Genomic DNA, 21,841 nt, shown 5'->3' with positions numbered 1-21,841 from the left:
ATACTGGGCTCAGCTTCGTCAGAGGCATCATGTTCACCAGAAGGATCTGATGAAGTGGATTCTACTCTTATGAAATCTGATGCCACAATAAATACATGTTCAGGATGCAGTAGGTAAATTCACTCATACTCCATTGTACACAGACACACAGATACACACACAAAAATACAGACACAGAGAGAGAGAGAGAGAGAGAGAGAACACAAAAGACCCTCTGGGTTTTTTTATATTTTTTTAAATATAATTTTGATTAAAACTAATTAGCTAACACAAACTAATAGATAGTAAAAAAAGGAAAAAGAAAAGAGAAAGCAAGGGGAAAGTAAAACATGGAAGAAAAAGAAAGAGAAAAAATAAGAAAAGAAAGTATAAAGAAATGGCTTTCGGTATTCTTCATAGCAGCTATAAGTACAAATATATTTTGACCTTTCTCTCTAAATTTATATCATAATATTCATCTTTCTATATGCTATCCTGTCTAATCATCAAAAACATAAATCACAAGTTATTTTTTTTTTATTTTTACGCAAAAGAAGTTCACAAGTCAGCAATAAATGTAGATAATGTCTTGTGTCTTATCAAAGAAGTCAATTTATTCATTTTAGCAAAATCTGTCAGCCAACCATTCTTCCATAGTGGATGGTGTCAAATCTTTCCATTTCATACGGTAATGTTGCTGCTGGGATCATATATTGAAATAATCTTCCATGGTTTTTTTCTAACTGTTTAACCATTAATCCTAAGAGAAAAAGTTCTGGCTTCAATGAAATATTAATCTTTACAATTCTTTGTAGCAAAGTATGTATTTGGATCCATAACTCTTTAACTTTTTTATATACATTAACCAAGCATGATAGAATGTCCCTTCGTGTTGTTCACATTTCTAACGTACATTTGAAGTGCCTTTATATATTCTAGATAATTTTTCTGGTGTCATATACCAACAGTAATTTGTTAAAAATTCTCTTTGAGATCATAGAACAATATAAATTTCAAATTTTTAATCACATATTGACCTATTTGTATAACCAAAATTCTTAGCCTACATTATTGTACATTCTTTAATCTGTTCTTCCTGCGTTTCACATTTCAACAAAAGTTTATATCTTTCTATCAATTCTCTTCATAAATAAAATTCATCATCTGTACACGATAGTATTACAAATTCTGACTTACAAATTGTGACTTTATACCATAAGTCTTTTTGTCCATTTTAAAACTTTCAGGTAACTAATTGAAATTATAATTATTCTCTTGATTTGATCTTAAATTCACCTTGATAATTTTCCAATAAGTGCTAGTACGTCAAACATTCATCTTTATCTGCCATTTCTCTTCTGTAATATGCTTCTTGAGCTGAGATCTATAAAGGTGCTTTTAGGTATAACCTGAGTTATATCTATTGCATATTCTCAGTACAGTATGACTAATAAAATAACTTTTAACATCCACATTAACTTTACCATACCATAAATACCCATAGCATCCAAACTCAGATTGTGGCCTTCTAACAAAAATCTTTTCTTTCTCAGCAACATCTGTTCTTTCATCCCAACCAAATAAAAAGCAGCAAAATACAATTTAGACATGTGGTTGCTCTGATGCATGTTATTAATTTAATATTCTTTGAATGGATCCAGAATTATTTGCACTACCTGGTACAATTGCTGGAGGAAAAGAGGGGATAGTTTGACCAGTTCTCCTCATCCTTTTATGCCTTGTGTCTCCCCTGGGAATGACTATCTAGAACAGTGTGAAAGTAAGCACTACCTATTTAGTCCTGTAGATATCAAAAAGCTAAATGATGAAGGCCAAGAAGGGAAAGATAATTTGGTTGAGTGACTAGAACAAACAAGGGTGTATTTATTAAGAAAGCATCTTTAAGGCTGATATTTAAGGTGCTGGTACTTACCTTTAAAGCCCTACATGGCCTAGGCCCGGGATATTTGCAGGACCGTCTGCTGCCGGGAACAACTTCCCATCGCCCAGTGCGCTCACACAGAAAGGGCCTCCTCAGGGTGCCGTCGGCTAGACAATGTTGGCTGGCGACCCCCAGGGGGAGGGCCTTCTCTGTGGGAGCGCCAGCCCTGTGGAACCAACTCCCCCTTGAGCTCCGGATGGCCCCGGATCTCCGGTCCTTTCGCCGCGGTCTTAAAACTTTCCTTTTTCATCAGCCTGACCTGGACTGACGACAGGGTTTTTTAAAATGTTTTTTAATTTTAAATTGTTTAGTTTAACTTATTTATTGGGGCTGTTTATTTAATTTCTTTTAACTTTTGTATTGTTGTTTTTATTGTTGTTAGCCGCCCTGAGTCCTTTGGGAGATAGGGCGGCATATAAGTCCCATAAATAAATAAATAAATAAATAAATAAATAAATAAATAAATAAATAAATAAATAAATAAATAAATAAATAAATAAATAAATAAATAAATAATAAATACTTGAATAGCATGATTTTAATCTTAAAGAATGTGCATGCTTATACTTCTAAGAGATGTATGAATCTGTGTTTTGCAAAAGGTTGTTTGTATTCATTATATATGTAACTAAACCGGAGAAAATGGAGATTTAAGATTCCTGTTTCAGGTTTCCATTTCTGATCTTTCGGGCAACATTTCTTTTTAATCGTGGTTGTCATACTTGTTTAACCATCGATTGGGGAAAATGTGATTCTTATAATATGCCAAAGAGATGTTACTTTTTAAAAAAATACTGACTTAATTAGATCCTGAAAAGTGTACCCACAGATGAGGTTTATCCAGGGAATAAAAAAACATCATTCATCATTAGTTGTTCATTTGTTTGTAAACATGCCACTTCAAGCAAAAAGTTTAGAAGTTCAGTAGCGCAGCCATGTTGTAGGATGACATGTTGTTATATATGATGTTTTTCCTAGATTGTACATATATAAGTCTTTCCTCTAGAAAAAAAAATCAATGGAATGACTCGTAACACAAAAAAAGTACTGGGGAAGAAATCTGTTATGATGTGTACATGGTGTGTAGTATTGTTTCGCACCTTGTGAAGCATGAAGCCTTATTGCTGGTCTGAGATTATTTTCAAGCTGTAGCGTTCTCTTGCATGACCTTGGGACCTGTTTTGCATGCACAGGCTAAAAAGAAAAAGAAGGAAGAAGCAGCAAATGCCAAATTATTGGAAGCCGAGAAACGAATAAAGGTTAGTTTAGAGAAGCATCAGAGCTTTTATTTTCCAACCATTTAAAAAATGAATTGCATGATCATACACATCAAACCTGATAATGTATCCAAATATTTTCTTTAAAAATCACCACAATTTTATTCTGAATGCTTTGCTCTGTTTAGGCATATACGTACATGTGTCTTTCTGTGTTTTGTGTGTGTGCATATATAGTCTGTTAAAACACAAAAGGTTTTGAAGCATATGTTTCTGACATTCAGCTTCTATATGCATATGTAAGTATATGTATATGTAAGTAATAATAATGAAAACAATTAAAAGTTCACACATGATCTTCAAAAAAACAAAACCAAAACCATGAGCCATTAAATAAACATGCAGCTTAACATTTAGATTGAGGTCAGGATCCCAAAAACTATGTGTTCTCTTCTGTGCAGAGCAGAGTTCCCTCTTGCTGTCAATCTCTATCTTCACTGTTGCTCCCTAAAAATTCCTCTTTTAAGTGTAGAGAATTACCCAGTGTAGTACTAGAGACTCAACAATAGAAGGAAGAGGGAAAGTGGATTATTTCTCTAGATTTGAGGCAACTCTGAAATAGATGTAAAGAGCTCTGATTCACGCTATTGGATCTGTTCCCAATTTTCCATGTTACTGTTGGAAAGAAATTGATCTATAGAAAAAGGATTGGACCATGAAGGTCACAAAAGTTTTCTTCTGCCAATGCAAGTTTGTTTGGGTAGTAAAACAGACCATTTGAATCCTACTTTATTCCTGTCAGGTTTGGGGTGATAGCTTTACACAACTGCCTGTCTATGCAGAATATATGAACCTTGTTTTCTGTTATCATGTTGCCTCACTGCTGATCGCGGCATGATCTGATAACCACTGTAGTGCATCTTCCACACATTGTGTTTTCAAGATATTCAGCAAGTCATTGAAGGTTACTAGAAAAGTAAATTAAAGTGGGATTACATTTTTTAAAAAAGATGATTTTTTTTACTTTGATCGGTATGGTAGAAAAGTCACCTTTAGTTGATAGTAACATTTATCAAATACTTGATATTTTTTTTCATATCTCAAGGAAAAGGAAATGAGGAGACAGCAAGCTGTTCTTCTGAAACATCAGGTATGTATCCAAAATTTAATTTAAAAAAACAGAAATTCTATTTTTGAATGAACACCTAAATAACTTGGAGGACAAATCATCAAATGTTCTCCCATATACAGTATATACTTATAAATATATATAAACATTTTACTTAAATGTTTTCATTAACCTTATGGGTAAACAGTTTTGTTTTGGTATGGGATCGGGGTGGGGGGAAGAGGGGAATTATAAAGTGGTTTTTTTGACTCTGTGATTTCTGTTTCATAATATTGTGCCAACTCTTTCTACCAGGAGTTGGAGAGGCATAGACTAGATATGGTATGGGTATGTTTACTTTTGTACATCTAACACCGCATTGTGATTTGGTTGTGATATGGTTGTCATAGCAATGCATAAAATGTAGCACTGGCTGCTGTCATATTACATACTGCTGCATGGCTTTCCAGCACAGTGCATTGCATACATCTGCTTGTCTTGTCTGTAAAAGAAAAGAACACAACTTACCCGAAACTTAACTATAAATTGACCCATCTGAGCCACCCGTGAGGCTGTTGCCTTGTTAACAGAATCTTCTTTGCTGTAGTATCAAGTTGGACTGCTGAAAGTAGTGAGGGTTTCAATTTGCATTACCCTACACTTGTTTTTTCAAAGTATAAATAGGTTATCTGTGATTTTCACTAGGCCATTTGCGCACATGATTTGGGAAACGATATTCAATTTATTTAATGCTAACATCAAAGAGACATGTGAGTTTCAGATTACTTCACTGTTGTGCAATTGAAAAAAACAAAACACCTCAGTTTGAAATTACTAAAACACATGCAGTCTTTGGGCTATATTAAAATAAACCCACACAATTTTGGTCCCTAGATAAATCTTTGCAATTCTCCCCACCACCTCCGTTGTGCTCTAGTTCAGGACTAAATCAACATTAACCTAATCCTGGGTGCAGCTTCTTTGGCTTGCCTTAGAGGGACAACCCAGAGGATTATTTCTTTGCATTCCTGCTCAGATATGGCTACTTCATCGGAAGCTAGTTTTCAAACTAAACAGGTTGATTTTCAATGATTGGCTGCCAATATTAATTGTATCTTCAGCAACACATACCAAAATGAATGTTTTTAACCCAACGTGTAGCCCCAATGGTTTTTGAATATTTTGGGGGGGAAGAGTAACTTTTGGTTATTTTCCAAAGTTATCTGCATTACAGTTTTTAAAAATTTAATTGGCCACTCGGCGAGCGACTACAAACTTCCTATTACAGCATATGTAAGGTAACTGGCCTGTTCCAGCCAACCATTATGCTTTTTGTTCGGCCAGCTTCTGAAGGAGCCTCACAACTGACCATAAGTAAATCTGTATGCTTCTGTTTTACACTGTCTCCATGTTCATCGCTTTACTTTTTTGCTTTCAGTTGTACTTGTATTTGCTTTCTAAACCTGAACTAAAACATGCACAGACCTGCTATACTTTTTATTTAGCATACACCCTGATTTGTCTGTTAATGCTAAAACGTGTCCTGTCAAGTTCTGGAAATTTTTAAAATATATGTATATATATAAACTCTTACTTTCAATAGTACTTTGTTCTAATTCGATTTGATTTAATAGGAACGGGAAAGAAGAAGGCAGCATATGATGCTGATGAAAGCTATGGAAGCACGTAAAAAAGCAGAAGTGAGTATTAAAGTCTGATTCTACTTCCTCTCTTCCAATATTCTAATTCAGACATGTCAAACACAAGGCCTGGGGGCCGGATCAGGCCCGCAAAGTGGTTTCATGTGGCCCGCCAAGCCATCCTGGAAACAGTGAGGGAACGGCCCCCACTGCCTTGGCCCTGGCCCAGAGACCCTCCTCCTGCCAGAGACCCCCAGATCTGTCCCACTCCTGCCCAGGCCCCCATAGGCACCCTTGATGCAAACGATGTAGAGCTGGCCATGCCCACCCAGTAGGCCATACGCACTCTAGCCACGCCCACCCAGTAGGCCACGCCCACCTTGGCCCTACCCACCCGGCCCCCTGAGGGCAACCGCAGTGCTGATGCGGCCCTCAATGAAATTGAGTTTGACACCCCTGTAATTCTTTAAAAAATATATCTAGTTTTAATCAAACTTCTTCAGCACAAGTGGTAGTTTACCTACAGTCAGTAAATCTACTTTCATTTTGCCATTAGGTCATTTCATGCTCTTAAATTTTACCTGCCAATGCAGTCATATTCCCTGCCCTCTTTCCTTAAATTTGCAGGTTTTGCCTTTCTGCCCCCGCCCCCTGAACCCAGTGCAGAATATTCTCCTCTGTGATTTTTATACAAAACTCTGAAATAAATGATAATTATAGGTGCGTATTTCCCTACTTGCTTGATAAAATCTGTCACACAGAAGAAACAAATGGAACTCTGGGTTACATTTGGCATGGCATTTGCATGAAGCAATTTCAATTAGTGTCGTTTGGTTCCATGTGGCTGATTTTTTAAAAGCTGTTGTAGGGGCTTGATCTGGATTGGGACTAAGACATAGTCTTGTTCAGAATCACAACTGTTTACAGGGGGAGGGAACTCTTATTGATATCCAGTGTTGTCAGACACTGTCAGATATAATAAAGTATTTAAACTTTAGGCAATATTTCATTTTATGGAGAGTAATCAAGGGTGCTTCAGTGAAAATTAAGAACTGCTTGATTTTCCTCTGTCATGCAGCTATAAATAACTGTTAAAAAGGAAATACTACTTCAGATTGGTCTTGACTCATAGTGTCTGTAAAGACACCTTCATACAGTTTTCAGCAATAGTATACAAGTAGTGGGATTTCCTGGTGGTCACCTATCCATACAGTAACCAAGACTGATCTAGATTATTTTTTCATGGTGAGCGTGCATGAAACATAATCTCTCTCTGTGTGAATTTTGCTTAAAGTGTAAGGATATGTGGGAAAGTTGCTTGGAAAACAGTAACGTGAAAAATGTTATCTAAAGGTAAAAATTGGGAAATTACTAACATACCATACTTATTACTAGCAATCTTGTCAAATAATAAATAAGATTATGTGTTAACCATTAGAACTGTTAGAGTTTCTTCCAGATTATTGCCGGTTCCAGAATTTGAAGTATAAACTTTGCAGATAAATTTCAGAATTAAGCCAAAATTTTAAAAAATGTTTCTCTCAGCATTGCTAGAGAGTAAGTGCTAATAATTACAGATCATACTATATGATCATCATGCATAGGCTATAAAATAAAGCAAGGGCAATTAGATTCAAATACAGTGTGCAACATAACTGATATATCACTAATACTTTGGTTGATTAATTTAACATGCTTAAAATATTCTTCAGTTAAAATCTTAATTTCAGAAACCAATAACTTTTTGAACCCAGCTGAAAACATTGAAAGCAAAGAGTAATAAATCAAATAAAGTTACATATTTAAGTAGTTGATAGCTGAAAAGTATCTATATCAACTCTAATTAATTTCAAAGGTTAAAAACACCGTATCAATAATATGTAATTTCAAATACTATGAAAGATAAACTTCTGTGAATTAATGCCTTGGTCATCCACATTCTGTAGATAGTCTGTTGGGAGCAGATCTTAGGTTCTGGAAAATTGAACGGTTGAGACAACAATCAGTGGGTCCAGTTTCTCTCTGTGTGTCTGTGTCTGTGTTAGTTATATTTGTTCAAGTCTCTGCCTTTTTTCTTAGAACCACTAAATCTTCAGACGGCTGCACCCAGAAATTTATCTTCATTTTGCCTCTATGAACTCTATAACAAAGTGCTACAATTGTACCACTGGTTCTTCCTTCCCTCCAACTCCCTCCCAATAACTCTCGGAGGATCAATAAGCAACAAAAGGTTGTTAAACATGCATTTATCACTAAGCAGCGCTGTCAGCAGTTTTGTCGGCAGTCATAATATGGAAGCGTATCTCAGGTTTTAGAAGTTGTCTAATAAGCAGTTTGAAAGCAGAATTAAATTCACAGCACCCGAGTGAGTCTTGTGCTCTGAATATTCCATGATTGAAGATTTATACCACCTGGTTGCCTATTGAACATACCATGGGGGAAATCTAGTCCTAGTTTTACTTAACAAAACTCATCTTTCAGTTTTAAGTGTTCTGTGTGTACGCTTTGACCGTTTAAAATCGATAAAACCAAATGCAGCAGCCAAGGATGTTTTATTAATTATTAGAGGAGGTAAGTAATGCTGCAGGATGATTAAGCATAATTTTTTGAGCCCAGCGGGCTTGAATAAACAATACAGCTTAGAAGCAAGCCAAGTCGGTTTCCCCCTGAAGGTTCTGTTTTGCCCAGCCCACCCAGCATAACGGCTCCCCTGGGCAATGCAAAGCTGCAGCAATATGGGTTATTTAAGCAGTTTCCCCATGTTCAAATAATAGGTACAGATTGCCTTGGAATTTAATGAGTACAGTTCTGCTCAGCCAAGAATGCTATAGGGTGCAGACTGCCTATGCATGAATAAATATATTGGGCATTTCCATAGTGTCCAGCATCAGTGCATCCTTCACTCTGTAGCTTTGCAATGCAAGACTTCTTTGTACGATACACATTGTTCATTTTCTAACTTGGGCCCCTTCTACATGGATACCAGCTTTGCAGCCCACCCCACCCCACCCATCCCCGTGGTTTCTTCCATTCAAAAAGCAAAACATGAGCAAGCCAAAACTCAGTGGGCTCTTGTGCACAATACAGTTGCATCAGATCATCCAGGAAACAAAGCGGAATAGCAGCCCAGTGCTTCAAAGAGATAGGCAAAACCTCAGGAGGCATGAGGAAGCAGATGAAATAGTAAACCACCTGCACGAAGGATTGCAAGGCTCTTTTTGCAGGATTGGCTGGAAGGTCTGTGATGTCATCGGGACATCGAAGAGCATCCATTAGTTATGCAGCTAGCATCCACGCCTACCCCTATCTCTTTCCTTACAATAAATAGTAACTCTGGCAGACATAAACAGTGCTGAGTAGAGGGAGTAAATAGAGCTTTTATCATTCTATGTTTATCTGTCCAGTTGCCTCCCAGGAACTGATCAATACAGTATCTTCTTAGTCCCATCTTCTTACATGGACCCTGTGAGCATCCAGCTTATCCACCTTAGTTTCACATGATATTAGTATTAGTGGGGGGAAGATAAGAGTGTAATTGAAATATAAGAGCAAATATTGCATATCCATACTACCTTGGGAGCAAAAGTTCATAGATAAAAGACAAAGTTAGAGGGAAAACAAGCTTTCGTTGGTCACTTAAAGCAGATGGTCCTCATTTAATGACCCCATTTGGGACCAGAAACTCTTGTCACTAAATGCCATGTTCATAAGTGGAAGGTTATTTGACCGCACCACACTTACACCAGTCCTATTGTGGTCATTAAGCAAATCACCTGTGGTCATTAAGGCAGACATCACATGACCATTTTACTGCCAACTTCTCCATTGATTTTGCTGTTTGGAAGTCAGCTGTGCAGGTCACAAATGGTAATCATGTGACTTTGGGACACTGTGACAGTCATAAATTCATGCTGGTTATAAGGTACCCGAATCGCGATTATGTGACCAAGGAAACACTAACAGTCATAATTTCAAGGATTGGCCATGAAATTGTTTTTCCAGGTACCTTATAACTTCAAACCATTGCTAAACAGAGCAATCATTAATTGGCAATGGTATTTAGATTCAATCTGATATACTTTTAATTGGCGAGAAATCCTGCTGAAATCAGTGAAGTTTATTTCTGAATAGACAAGCATAGGATTGATGTCCTCAGTAGGTGGATTTTTAACACCTAAATCAATATATTCAGGATCTTCCATTTTATTAGGTGTTAAAACCTATAAACTGCCTGCTTTATCAATGCTGTATTGTTAATATGATCATTTAGATCTAACTATCTGCTGAGCTATCACAGACTGACAGTGTGCCCTACCACACAAAACTCAGACCCAAAATAAACAAATTGAGCCTCTCTCTCTCTCTCTTTTTTTTTTGGCTTGATGTCTCACTTTGCAAGGTGGAAGTTAGTCAAAGAAATGAGGCAGGAGAAAGAGAGGTGGACGCACATGACTCCCAGAACGTGTGTTGGGGATAAAGAATCCTGTTCTGGGGAGGTTTCTGGGAATCTGGATTATTTGCTGTCACTGGGTTACAGCAGCCATTGTGGGAGTACCAGGCTCTCTCCAGTGCTATATGTGCCAAATTTTTGCCTATGTGTCAGCGTCAGTGCAAATTTGCAATCAACAGTGTTTTGATTGGTCCCTCTTGCTGCCCAGAGGCAGGCAGACAGGGCTTGGTCATCATTATCAACTGCAGCATCATTAAGGAGAAGTCATCCTTTGGCCTTATCACTAGGAGAGTCCTCTTGCTTCCACACTTCTCTGTTTTCGATTCAGGGCCTTTCTTTTGTTGATGTCAGCCTTGCAAGGTAACCCAGACAAGAAGCACACCCACCGTTCTGCTTTATTGTGAGGTTACATTAATAGAACTTTGCAAGTCTGAAAGTGCAATCTCTTTTCCCCTCACCTTTATTATTAAAGAAACTAGGGAGGCTTCCTTCTGAAGACCTTTGCCATGCCCCTGTTAAGATTTTATTTACTGTATCAGATAGTTTGTCTGGCCTCTGGCTCTTCCAACGGCCTCCCGAGGTCATTCCCACATACCATTACAAATGAAAATACTGCACAAATAGTTAACAGGTGGTTTCAGATTTAAAATAAAAGAAGTATACCGGTAAGGTAATATACATCATACTGGGATAATATTTTTTTTTAATCTGGGAAAAAAGTGAATGAAAATGGTGGCTTAGATCCTGTGTTCTCTTCTAACTGGAAATGAGAACTTCTCTATTAGTACTTTTGTTTGCTGTCGTGTGTTTTTGGGGAGGGAGGGGTATTTGCATACATATGTATCCCTGCAGTTTCCTGTGAAGTTGGAACCAATCTTTCAGCAGATGTCAGAATTCCAACATGCCTTGACCTTGAATGTGCCTTTGGTACTGAATAAATGTATTCACACTCGTGTCACATAGCAATTCATTTAAATGTAGGGATGTTAAGAGAATGTATCATGCTGCTGACTCTAGAAACTCTGCCTCAATTAAGCCTAAGGGTTTTCAGGGCATTTATATGTAGCACAGCTCGTTTGTATTCTCACAGTACAGAATTCATTTGTGCTCTTGAAAATAGACTCCAGAGCCAACCGATAGTAGCATCTTCCTGCCGAAACTACTATGGCAGATCTCACTTGCAAAATTTGGTCTTTTGTGTATTTAAAATTCAGGTGTTCCCAACTCCCGCCCCCCCCTTAACCTAAATGTTTTAATTGCTGGGATGGTGATTTAAGATTATGTAACCATTGCTTTTCAAATTGTTGAATTGTTCCTTTGTAAGTGGACTATATGGGGCTTAATTCTTTTTTATCTGTCCTGTGCTACTTAAGGAGAAAGAGCGGTTAAAACAAGAAAAACGTGATGAAAAGAGATTAAACAAACAACGAAAACTGGAACAGCGAAGATTAGAATTAGAAATAGCTAAGGAGCTAAAGAAACCTAATGAAGATATGTGCTTAGCAGACCAGAAGGTAATCAGAATCATGTAAATTTACTTTTCATTTCCTTGCTGCTTATCCTTCCTTCCTCTCTTATTGTTGTAGCAATTTCTTTTTACTTTATTGCCTTTTAAAATTATGTCCATTTTACTTTAGATTGCTTGATAATATTATATCAGTGTTTCAGGATGAATATATCAGTGTTTCAGGATGATCGGTATCCACACTAAAGCAGATACTGGGATGTTGTCCTTTCTTTTGTTTTTCTTTAACTAGTAGTCAACATTGTAATGTTTGGGCTATTTGTTCAAACTCTCTCGGCTAGTTTCCAGTATGCCTCTTCAAGCTCTTGCCTTTATACCCTGCTTGGGAATTCTGAGAGGCATTTGGTTGCCTCCTATCAAGGAACAAGAACATTATTTTTGGTCTGGTCCAGCATAGCTCTTACACTCATAGCTTCTCAGAATTTTTTTTGCACCACCAGTTCCATGGTGCATAGTTACATTTTGCAGGATGCAGAAGGAAAACATTTTTCATCAGAGAAAGTCACCGTTCGTCAGAACACAAACTCCAATGGAGTATAATTTGAAAATTAGCTTTTCCCCATCTGTCTAGGCCAGTTTGATTTCAGGTACTATTCAATAAGAGATAGTGGGTGAAAATTAATATTTTTTTTTTGTTTATTTTTAGTTTTAATCTTTTATCTGACTTTGGTCCAAAACGTACCTTACAGTTTTAAACTGGTGGTTATCATAAAATGAATACAGTCTGCAATAGTACATAATAGAATGTCCAGGGCTTTTTTTCTCATAGAACGCCCAGAACGGAGTTCCGGCACCTTTTTTGGATGGAACCTTGTAGGATAGGCAAGGTGGTTTTGTATGACATGTGTGAGTTCCGGCACCTTTTTCTTTTACAAAAAAAGCACTGAGAATGTTTATAGCAGGGTGCCATACTGCATTAGATATTATTAACATTTGCACACTAAGCATGTCATAAAGAGGTTAAAACAAAAGACCAATATGGTCAAACCCTTTGATGATTTCTCTTTTCTGCTTCTACCCACAACATAGACCAGCTCTGTTTTGTTTTAGACTTCAGATGGGTTTATTGCTGAGTGCAATCGACAACAAAGTGCAAATATTTTATCTTAAGAGTAACCAGGAATAACTCTTTAATAATCAAATTTTGGTTGCTATTGCTAGAATACACTGGACCTAGTAATTTGTTCTTTATTTTTTTCATGAATATTTTAGGAAAATGCAATGTGTGATATTCTAACTTTATTCCAGAAGCTTAGTTATTTTCCCTTTTCAGTATAAAAACTCTTCTATTAAAGACATGTGTGGGAGTATTGCTTTAGCTCCATGCCTGGATGCCTTATGTGATTGCTGGTCTAATTTCCTGTTCAAACAAAAGGTTAGACTTGTTGCCAAAATTCTGCAGTGAGGATGTAAGTTAGTAAGAAATAAGTGTATAATAGTCAGAACTAGCACTGTAGCCAAATGTATTTTAATAATTATTATTGAATTTATGATTCCTTACAAAGCAACTGAATAGATTATGGCCTGTTTGTTTCCTCATGTACTTCATTTTCACAAGTAAAGGAGATAAATAGATATTTTTAGGTGAAAGCCAAGCATGAAGAGAAAGTGGTTTACGATATTTCTGAGCACAGCTAGTTGTTAATAGGCACCTTGCCAGCTGCAGCTTTAGCTCAGTCAGGCTTGTGCAACCTTTCTCGGTTTGAAAATCACACTTAGCCTTTGAGTATCATGCTGGAGCCAGAATAAAAGCTAGATTTGATTTGATCAAATGTTAAATTTAACTAAATCAAATTGTTATATTTATTCTTGGTATATTTAATAATTGCCTCCTTCTGCCAAAGTCAAACATAATCATTTAGCAGCAACTTATGGGTAACCTGAGCTTTCATAATAACTAGATTATAAATGTTGAGGGTTCCCTTTTTTTTCTTCAGAGAAAACTTAATGGGTCTAGAATATGATCCCTATCAATAAATGAAACTTCAAACCATTTATGCACAAAATTATTGACACCCTGTTTGTGGTTAGAAATGTCTTTCCCTGTTTCATCTGTTTTGAATTTGGGAAGGAAGTCTAACGAGCAAATCTAGAGTTCTGAGTATTCATTTTGATTGGAATGCTCGTTTGAAACAGTTGCACAACCAATTATTTTGCAGGCTGGATAGTCTGCAGTACTCACTTCAAATCATACAAACTTTTTGATGCTGGCTACATTTCTTGGAAATAGTTTGCCAAAGATCAGCACTATAGGATGCAAAAGATGTGTTCTTTCTCTTTTTTAGCCCTTGCCAGAGTTGCCTCGCATTCCAGGCCTGGTTCTCTCAGGAAGTACATTTTCAGATTGTCTCATGGTGGTACAGTTCCTCAGCAACTTTGGCAAAGTTCTTGGCTTTGATGTGAATCTGGATGTCCCAAGTTTAAATGTTTTGCAAGAAGGATTGTTGAACATAGGAGACAGCATGGGAGAAATACAAGATCTGCTAGTGAGGTTGCTCTCGGCTGCAATTTGTGATCCAGGACTAATAACAGGATACAAGGTAATGAGTACTCTTACACTCTCCTTGATCTTATGATAATATTTTACAGTATCATGGACAAATATTCAGTTGGTAGTACATGAAGTGTACCTTATGGATTGGATCACATAACTGAATACTTTGCTATTTGTTGAGATGCAGTTCCTATCATCCTACACCTTTGACCACATTGACTCGGCCCTAGGGATTTGATATAGGGTTTCCTGCTTGAGCAGAGGGTTGGACTAGGTCCCTTTCAACTCTGTTATTCTGTTAGAGAATCAACCATGTCTTAAGACCCACGTATAAATCTTATTACACTCTTCCCCACGTATCCCAATCTCTCTGTCCATTAGCTGATGGTAAATGCAATTAGAACTCCAGTATCGCTCAGTTAGCAATGAAGGGACTGTACAGAACTTAAGATAGGATGCTGTATTTCACACATATTTGGAGTATAACAAATCTTAGTTTGTCATTTAACATTTATTAACACTTAATGTCTGCTTTTATATCTGGGCTTAAATAATGGTGAGGACTATTTAGCTTTTCAAATCTGTCCTCACCAGATACCATTTTATAAGTCTGTTGCTTTTAGTTTCAGCATATTTAGATTATTTCCCAATATTGGTCTCCAAACATCTGCCTACCTCCCCAGGCAATTCCCAAATTTTATTTTACTCTAGATTTCTTGGAATGTCTTTTTTCTTAAAATTAGCTTAGGGGCCTTGAATCTACCTTTCTGCGCGAGATCTCACAGTTAAGACAGGCGGTTGCTTGGGAAAGGTCTTTAAGTCTCAATATAAATATATTGTATACGGTATTTCAATATAAATAAATGTTTAAAAAAATTAAAGATAGTACATTGGTTCTGTGAGTGCTGGCAACAAAAATGAAATAGTAATAGGTTCTAAACTAATAGATAGTCATGCCTCTGGTTTATGGCTTGTATTTTGTTTGGTTTTGGTTTTTGTTTTCTCTTTATCAAATAACAGAAAACTGTATTACATATGGGCTGTCATTACTGTGCGCAAAGTGCAATTATTTACAAGCAGACTTTTTTCTCTAGGCCAAAACAATTCTCGGGGATCATTTGTTGAACGTGGGCATCAACAGAGACAATGTGTCTGAAATCCTGCAGATATTTATGGAAGGTCACTGTGGGCAAACAGAACTCACTGAGAGTTTGAAAACCAAAGCTTTTCAGGCGCACACACCAGCTCAGAAAGCATCCGTGCTTGCATTCCTTGTTAATGAATTAGCCTGTAGCAAAAGTGTTATAAGGTAAGAATTTTCTCTGTGCATGCTTCTGGTGAAGCTAATAAAACGATCAGTAATGGGTTTGAACTTCTAAATGAACCTCTGTACCAACAGAGTTAGCTATCTTTTTTTTAAAAAAACACATGTTCGCCAACAACATTCCAGGTTCTCCAACAACAAATAATTGTACTTATTTGTCATCATTAAACTGACTTATTTTATTGATTCTTGACTCATACTAGTTTGAATAGATAGCATATAAATTCGGGTAACAAAATATTTTCTGAGATGCTAAATATATTTGGAATGTGTCATGTCATAAATTGTGCCTGATAATGAATGTTTTCTGCTTTGACAGTGAAATAGAAAAGAATATAGATTATATGTCAAATTTAAGAAGAGATAAGTGGATGGTTGAAGGCAAACTTCGGAAGTAAGTGATACTTCTCTAAAATATTCCAGAACATACCATTTCTGTTTAATTTGTTATGTGGCTTATTTGCAAAGACAAATCTCATGCAATGTAACATTTGTTTAATTAAAATGGGAAATTAATTTTGTAAAGCATGTAACTTATTTTTGATAGTCCATTGAGGAAAAAAAGTAGTTAATTAGAAAGACTCAAATTGGAAGAAAGCCGTACTATGGTACTTGTAAGAAATTTGTTTCTCGCTTGAAGGTTTGTGGAGTTAATAAATTGGCGTGGATTTTTGGCACTAGTAAAATCTGAATGGAACAATTGCGCATTTTTTATTTCTGAAAGAGGATTTGTAGGCACAGGTTGTTTCGTTCTGATCATCTTTAGAATTGCAAATTATTTAGGTAATTGGTTAAAAGTACCTCAAAGTTTGTCATATAATTTTAAGTATTTCCTATGGTATATCTGGGAAATACTTGCCATTATTGAGGTAGTTTCGTTTGCTACAAAACAAGTTTTTAAGGATGCTATATTTTCCATTGCACAAAACAAAATTCCATACAGCAAGTATAATAGCTCAGTCTACCGTAGAATTTGAAGGGAAAATAATTGTAAATCAGAAGAGGGCTGTATAGCCCTGTGCTATGCATAGCCAGGCTCCACTTTCTTTTCCTTAGTCACTTTTCTTTCTTGTTTAGCAAATCAAGGAATTCTTACAGTGCTTGTGTTTCTAATCCTATTTCTTCCCCACTCATTTTAATCCACCTCTGAAGAAAGAAGAAGTAAAGGAGAGAGCTACAGGAGGGAGATAGAAGAAGTAAAAAAAAAGAGGTTTAAATCAAATTACAGGAAGAAAAAGATCTTGATTGTGAATTTCTGTTAATGATACTGGCTCCAAATTCATACTGTGTTCATGAGTATAAATGGGAGCCATTGTAATCCTTAACTCATAAAAAAACATGTACTAAATCACCTTAACCACAAGCTAATTAACATTTGAAGTTGCCCTGCAGTCCCTTATGCAAGGAGGCTTCTCACCTAGGGGGGAATTCAGTCTTCTCTTAACTGTTCTTCCAACAAATGTAAGTACAGTACTAGATTTGAGGGGCATAGCTGCTTCTCTTATTTAGCTCTACAAAAAAAACCTGGCAAATTTTACTTTTCTAAATCTTTCCTTTGTGACTTTCAGCTTCTCATTCTCACTCCCAATTCTCACCTTATAAGATGCCACTATTTCTCTTTCACTAGCCATTCATTATTATCATGAGGATGAGCTGAGGGTTCATTGCATTTTGCATTTGTTGAAGTCTCACAGAGTAAAGTATTTCATTGGTCAATCTTAAGAAAGCATGTGTTCAGATCCTTCTCCTTCAGATTTTTATATGATGTGTATCATCCTTAGCTGTAGAAGATGATAAATTGTATTAAGTATTATTCACAATAGGCATTCATTCACAATAGGCATAAAATGCTCCTGATTAGTAGAAGGCAAGATTATTCATATTTCTTTTTCTTTTCCCTCAGACTTACTTAAGCATGTATTCTCATGATTTCTTGAGTGTGAAAAGGTTACATTATAATTTTATTCTGCCTGTCCTCCCAAAGTTCATTTGCTGCATCCCTGTTTCTTCCCCCAAAATCTAAGATTGCTATATAGATGATTAAACTAAGAATGTTGACCTTGCCATGTTCATCCATTTAGTTTTATTGCCCAACTAAACATTTTAATTCAATGCTTTGGGTCAAAGTCCAATCTTGTGTTTTCTACGCTGTCATAAGATGCTTCCCCTTAGTTAGAAAGGTCTCATTATTGGGTTGTGTTATTTTTTTAATGGTAAAATACAGCCCTATCCTATTTGGAGTGATAATGATCTAAAATAAATATATGAAAGAGAGACGTTATGTGATTTTTTTAAAAAAAAATTCCTGTACCTTGCCAAAAATACAAGAAATGTGTAGCTTATCCATGGACCAGAACTTTGTTGAAAACATCAAGCCAGCTGTTTGCTGTTTTTGTTGATGCTGTGACTTCAACCTTCTAAGTAAATGATTGAGAGACAAACAATTACTTTACTGGGGGTTAGGAAGGGCAAGTGAAAGTAATTGCATACTGCCAGAACTGTCTTTTTAGTTTACTCTTGTTAGTTGAATGTAGAGAAGAGTAAAATATATTGAGTAGCAGCAGTAGAGGTTGTTTAAACATGCCAATAAATCAGTAGAAAATCTCTGGGAAGAAAATCAAAATCAAGTGGCATCTTACGCCAGACATTATGACTATCAATGTAAGTTTTACATTTATGTTTTTAATTTTTGTGTTAATGTTTTAATTATCTTCACCAAGATGCCTGATCTATTCTAGTACTACTTATGCTGAACTACAATATTTTAGAGTAGCATGCTGTAGGAGCTTTGTCAGGGTGCAAGCACAAAATGCATCATGATTTTTTAATGATTGTAGTACTGGTGCAGATATTTAATCTTTTACTTAAGGCGTATGTTGTGGTATAAAATTTCAGCCTTATGTGTCCTTGGTCAAGCAGTGGGCATTTAATTATTTGCAAATTAGAACATTAAAAGAAATCTTCCATCTTTTGCATTAAAAGAGAAACTTACTGAGGATAGCTAAACATTTTAAGTCATCCTTTTATCTTTCTTAAAGTAGTCTGATAAACATCCTCCAGTTAAGTTTTTTTTAAAAAAAATCAGTTCCAGTCTGCTTTTTAAGAAACCAGCTTCACTGCATCATACCCACTTGCTGTATGGAATACTGTTTTGTAGGATGGGTGAAGAAAGGAAGAAAAGGAAAAAAAAATACATAGAAGCATTCAATTATCATAATTTATCTACTTTTGCCATCCTAATTCGTACTCTTTCTCCTTTCTTTTCTTTCTTGTAAAATCCTTGCCTTTTCAAAAACACATTTTCATATCTCCTTAAATTCTGTTACATGCCAAAATATTAAAAGGGTGTGTGCAGCCTGGCTATTGAAGGTTGTTTCAGAATATTTGCCTGTTAGATTCCTGGTAGTTAGAGCTGTAACATCTGCTGTATGGAATCTTGTTTTGTAGGGTAAGAGATGAAGGGCTACCACAACTTTACTTACTGGTATGTAAGTTTCTTTTGTTTCATAAACATGAAACTAAGGTTTCTGCTACCAGAGTGCTACAAGATTAATGCTTACTAAGACATCATATAAAGTAATATGTAGACACTTGAGAAGTGATTTGTATTCATATAATCCGCAACCAAGCATCAGATTTATTATTTTTGGTTAGAGTTAGCACTGTTTTTTAAAAAAAACGTGTCTGGAAACAGGTTACAGAAATTGACCAAAAGAATAATACAGCTAAATACTTGTTTCTTCAGCTTAGAGGAAAGGTTCTGGAAATCTTTCTGTTGTTCCTAGCTGTTGTAACAGAATTTTATACGGTAACATTCACGTTAGACCTAAAATATTTGGTGAAGAATTAAATAAAAGTAGAGATTTTGTGGTTTCTGATGATTCTTAGCAAATAAAATCAAATAATTTTAAAGCTCTTGCCAAATAAATTTATACCTTCAATAAAAATGGTTCTGTTGGCGAATTACATTTCTCAATGCTGATTCAAAAGCTGCAATAAATTGTGTGACAGAAATGGTTCAAATGCGAAAGAATGATTTCCTCTCAGTGAAATGTGCGGAACTATGTATATGTATATTTTAGCAACGCTCCATAATACTGTTTGTCTACCATGTGTTTGAAGGCTTAGAATCATTCATGCTAAGAAAACAGGCAAGCGAGATGTCACAGGAGGAGGTGATATAGGAGAAGAACCCCATTCACTAGGTACTCCCACGCCAGGCCGAAAGAGGAGACGGAAGGGAGGGGAGAGTGATGATGATGATGACGACGATGATTATAGCGATGATCAAGCAGATGAAGATGAGGAAGAAGATGATGACAAAGATGATAAAAAGGGAAAGAAAGATATTTGTGAAGATGAGGTAGGTGTTGCTGTTAAATCAGATAACTTATACTGACTTTTATAAAGTATGTGTGACTTTAATGTAGTGCTATATGAAAAGCCTTGACTGAAAATTTCAAAAGAGGTTATGACAAGAGTTTGTTTGATTGTAACATCAACATTTCTTATTTACCAAAAACTTATATAGGCATAGGAGGAAAAGATTAGCAGAATTTCATAAAATTCTGGTTTTATAATCATGAGCACAAATAGTATACAGAAAATAATGCATTACCATGTTTTATTTGTTGGTGGTAGGATGATGGGGACCAGACGGCAAGTGTTGAGGAACTAGAGAAACAGATTGACAAACTTACTAAGGTAAGCTGTATCTTTATAAATTTAAAGTTTACTCTCTTAGTATAGTATAATGTAGATGAAAATTATTTTTAAAGTGTTCTTAATTAGATCCTTAGCATTTATACACATTCACCAGATTTTTCCTTATTGCAAATGCTTCTCTGGGATCAGTAACGCAGCAGGGATTGCTTTTTCCTTCCAGTAACATATACCTAAAACCAGTTTATTGCATTTGGCAATTGTACTAAAAAAACCTCATTGTCAACCAATATAATTCATTTAATTTGAAATCAAGTAAAAAATTGATTTAAATTATTTTATTAAAACAAATTAATGGCAATTCTTTTATAAGAAGTTGCCTCAAGCAAAGTGAGTTTGACATGCCTGCTCTAGATAGTTGAATGCTCCAAAATAAATTCTAGACCAGGCCTGTACATGCAGCCTACCAAGCACCCATGGACAGAGCACAGACTTTCTTTTTTTTAAAAAAAAGTAATAAAATCACCACCACTACCCTGAAAGTCATGTTGCCTAGTGCCTCCATTGCTTACCATGACCACAAGCTCCAACACTGTAGATGCTCCTCTAGTCACCAAATCATTGATTAGCCCACCAGCATTCCTTTGCAGACCACAAAGATTTTTAATTTATCAGTGTGGGCCTTTCCCTTCTACAAGTTGCACAGATCTCTTCTAGATTTTCCTCTTGCCTTTCCGAGTTAACTCCTTGGTCTGTCATTGAGCAAGAATTGACTTTGTAGGGAAGCGTATTATCATTTGATGTATATTTAACATATGTTCTACCTTTATTTACTAGTTATATAATATTTGTATGCAATCCACATGGCGAGGTTTGGGGCAATTTACAATAGAAAAAATATATATTTAAAATCATAAGATTAAAACATAAAAGCAGGGCTTTTTTTCTCATAGAACGCTCAGAATGGCGTTCCGGCACCTTTTTTTTGCACAAAAAAAAGCTTTTACACAAGCTATGCTACTCCCTCTATTGGCTTTCAAAAGCCTATTGGCTTTCGAAAGCCAATAGGAATTGCTGCTGAGCGTACCAAAAGACCTGGCTAGCAAACGTTGCACCGGCTAGTTGTCTGCAGCGAAAGCGAGTAGGCAGGAACTTTGCATCCCTCCCTGCTGCCCAACTACACCATCTCAACTAGCCCAACTACACCATCTCAACTAGGTAAGTAAGAGAGGACAAGGAGTGAGAGGTGGTTTCTGCAGAGTCCATGTGCACTCCATCCTTGTGCTCACTCATGTCAGCCAGGCTGGTGGCCTACCTGGTGCTGGACCTGCACCACCATTGCCTCACCCAGCGTGCCTAAGTGACCGCCCTGCATCGCCTGGCCCGCACCACCTCCGCTGCCCACCCCGCGCAGCCCCGCCATATAGAGCGGGCCCTGCTGCTCCCACAGCACCAGCTGTGCTGGCTCCGGCCCTGGGGGGGGAGCCCGCCGCCAACACC

At 36.5% G+C, this 21,841-nt stretch overlaps 1 protein-coding gene across 11 annotated transcripts in view; it reads left to right on the top strand.

Moving 5' to 3' along the window:
* Positions 1-21,841, top strand: part of BAZ2B (bromodomain adjacent to zinc finger domain 2B) — a 228,494-nt gene that overhangs the window by 181,270 nt on the left and 25,383 nt on the right. For 5 of the 11 annotated variants that reach the window (XM_081315165.1, XM_081315170.1, XM_081315169.1 and 2 more), the window contains 10 exons: positions 3,115-3,180; positions 4,244-4,288; positions 4,562-4,588; positions 5,881-5,946; positions 11,710-11,850; positions 14,147-14,401; positions 15,450-15,664; positions 15,999-16,073; positions 19,802-20,042; positions 20,321-20,383. In XM_081315165.1, the coding sequence (XP_081171291.1) occupies positions 3,115-3,180; positions 4,244-4,288; positions 4,562-4,588; positions 5,881-5,946; positions 11,710-11,850; positions 14,147-14,401; positions 15,450-15,664; positions 15,999-16,073; positions 19,802-20,042; positions 20,321-20,383 (1,194 nt within the window). Of the gene's footprint in view, positions 1-3,114; positions 3,181-4,243; positions 4,289-4,561; positions 4,595-5,880; positions 5,947-11,709; positions 11,851-14,146; positions 14,402-15,449; positions 15,665-15,998; positions 16,074-19,801; positions 20,043-20,320; positions 20,384-21,841 lie in introns of all 11 variants that reach the window. The other 6 variants (XM_081315163.1, XM_081315164.1, XM_081315160.1 and 3 more) reach the window with 2 other exon arrangements.

This window comes from Vipera berus (genome assembly GCF_964194415.1).
Source record: "Vipera berus genome assembly, chromosome: 1".
Classification (NCBI taxonomy): Eukaryota; Metazoa; Chordata; class Lepidosauria; order Squamata; family Viperidae; genus Vipera; species Vipera berus.
This window is presented reverse-complemented; position numbering and strand designations above follow the sequence as displayed.